The 462-nt window shown below is 65.6% G+C and overlaps 1 protein-coding gene across 1 annotated transcript in view; it reads right to left on the reverse strand.

Annotated features, from left to right (window-relative positions):
* The window catches only part of VWA1 (von Willebrand factor A domain containing 1), a 6,480-nt gene that overhangs the window by 1,630 nt on the left and 4,388 nt on the right, over positions 1 to 462 (reverse strand). Inside the window, 1 exon segment of the mRNA XM_010850221.1 lies at positions 3 to 261. Within this exon segment, the coding sequence (XP_010848523.1) occupies positions 3 to 261 (259 nt within the window).

Here is a 462-nt window from a genome sequence, read left to right on the forward strand (position 1 = left end):
GTAGGTGCTGTGATCTTAAGAGCCGCACGTTGGACTCCGGCACCAGGGCTACGTCGTAGTCCGTGTCTGAGTCCAGACCGGTCCAGGCCCAGCCCGTGGCGTTCCCTGGCAGCTGCTGACGGCGCGCGGCCCCCGGATCCGTGCTGGGCGCCAGTTCCAACACGTAATAGCCTGAGTCTGCCGTCAGTAGGGACGGCCAGGCCAGGCGGAAGCCGCTGGACGTAACCTCGGAGGCATGGAGCTGCTGCGGCCACATCGCATCTGAGTGGGGTGCAGAGGGTCAGAGGACAAAGGTGGCTTCTCGCGCGGGTCTCTGACTGCTGACTCGGGGTAGACTCCCAGAGCCTTGGAGCAGGAGCGCCGGGAGCAAGGCTAGCCTCGGCCACGCCTACCAGATGCTAAGGATCTGCCAAAGCGCGCTGGCGCCAGGCTGGAGGAAGGACGTGAGTGCAACCAGCGGCA

The sequence above is a fragment of the Bison bison genome, unplaced genomic scaffold (genome assembly GCF_000754665.1).
Source record: "Bison bison bison isolate TAMUID 2011002044 unplaced genomic scaffold, Bison_UMD1.0 scf7180017864289, whole genome shotgun sequence".
Classification (NCBI taxonomy): domain Eukaryota; kingdom Metazoa; phylum Chordata; class Mammalia; order Artiodactyla; family Bovidae; genus Bison; species Bison bison.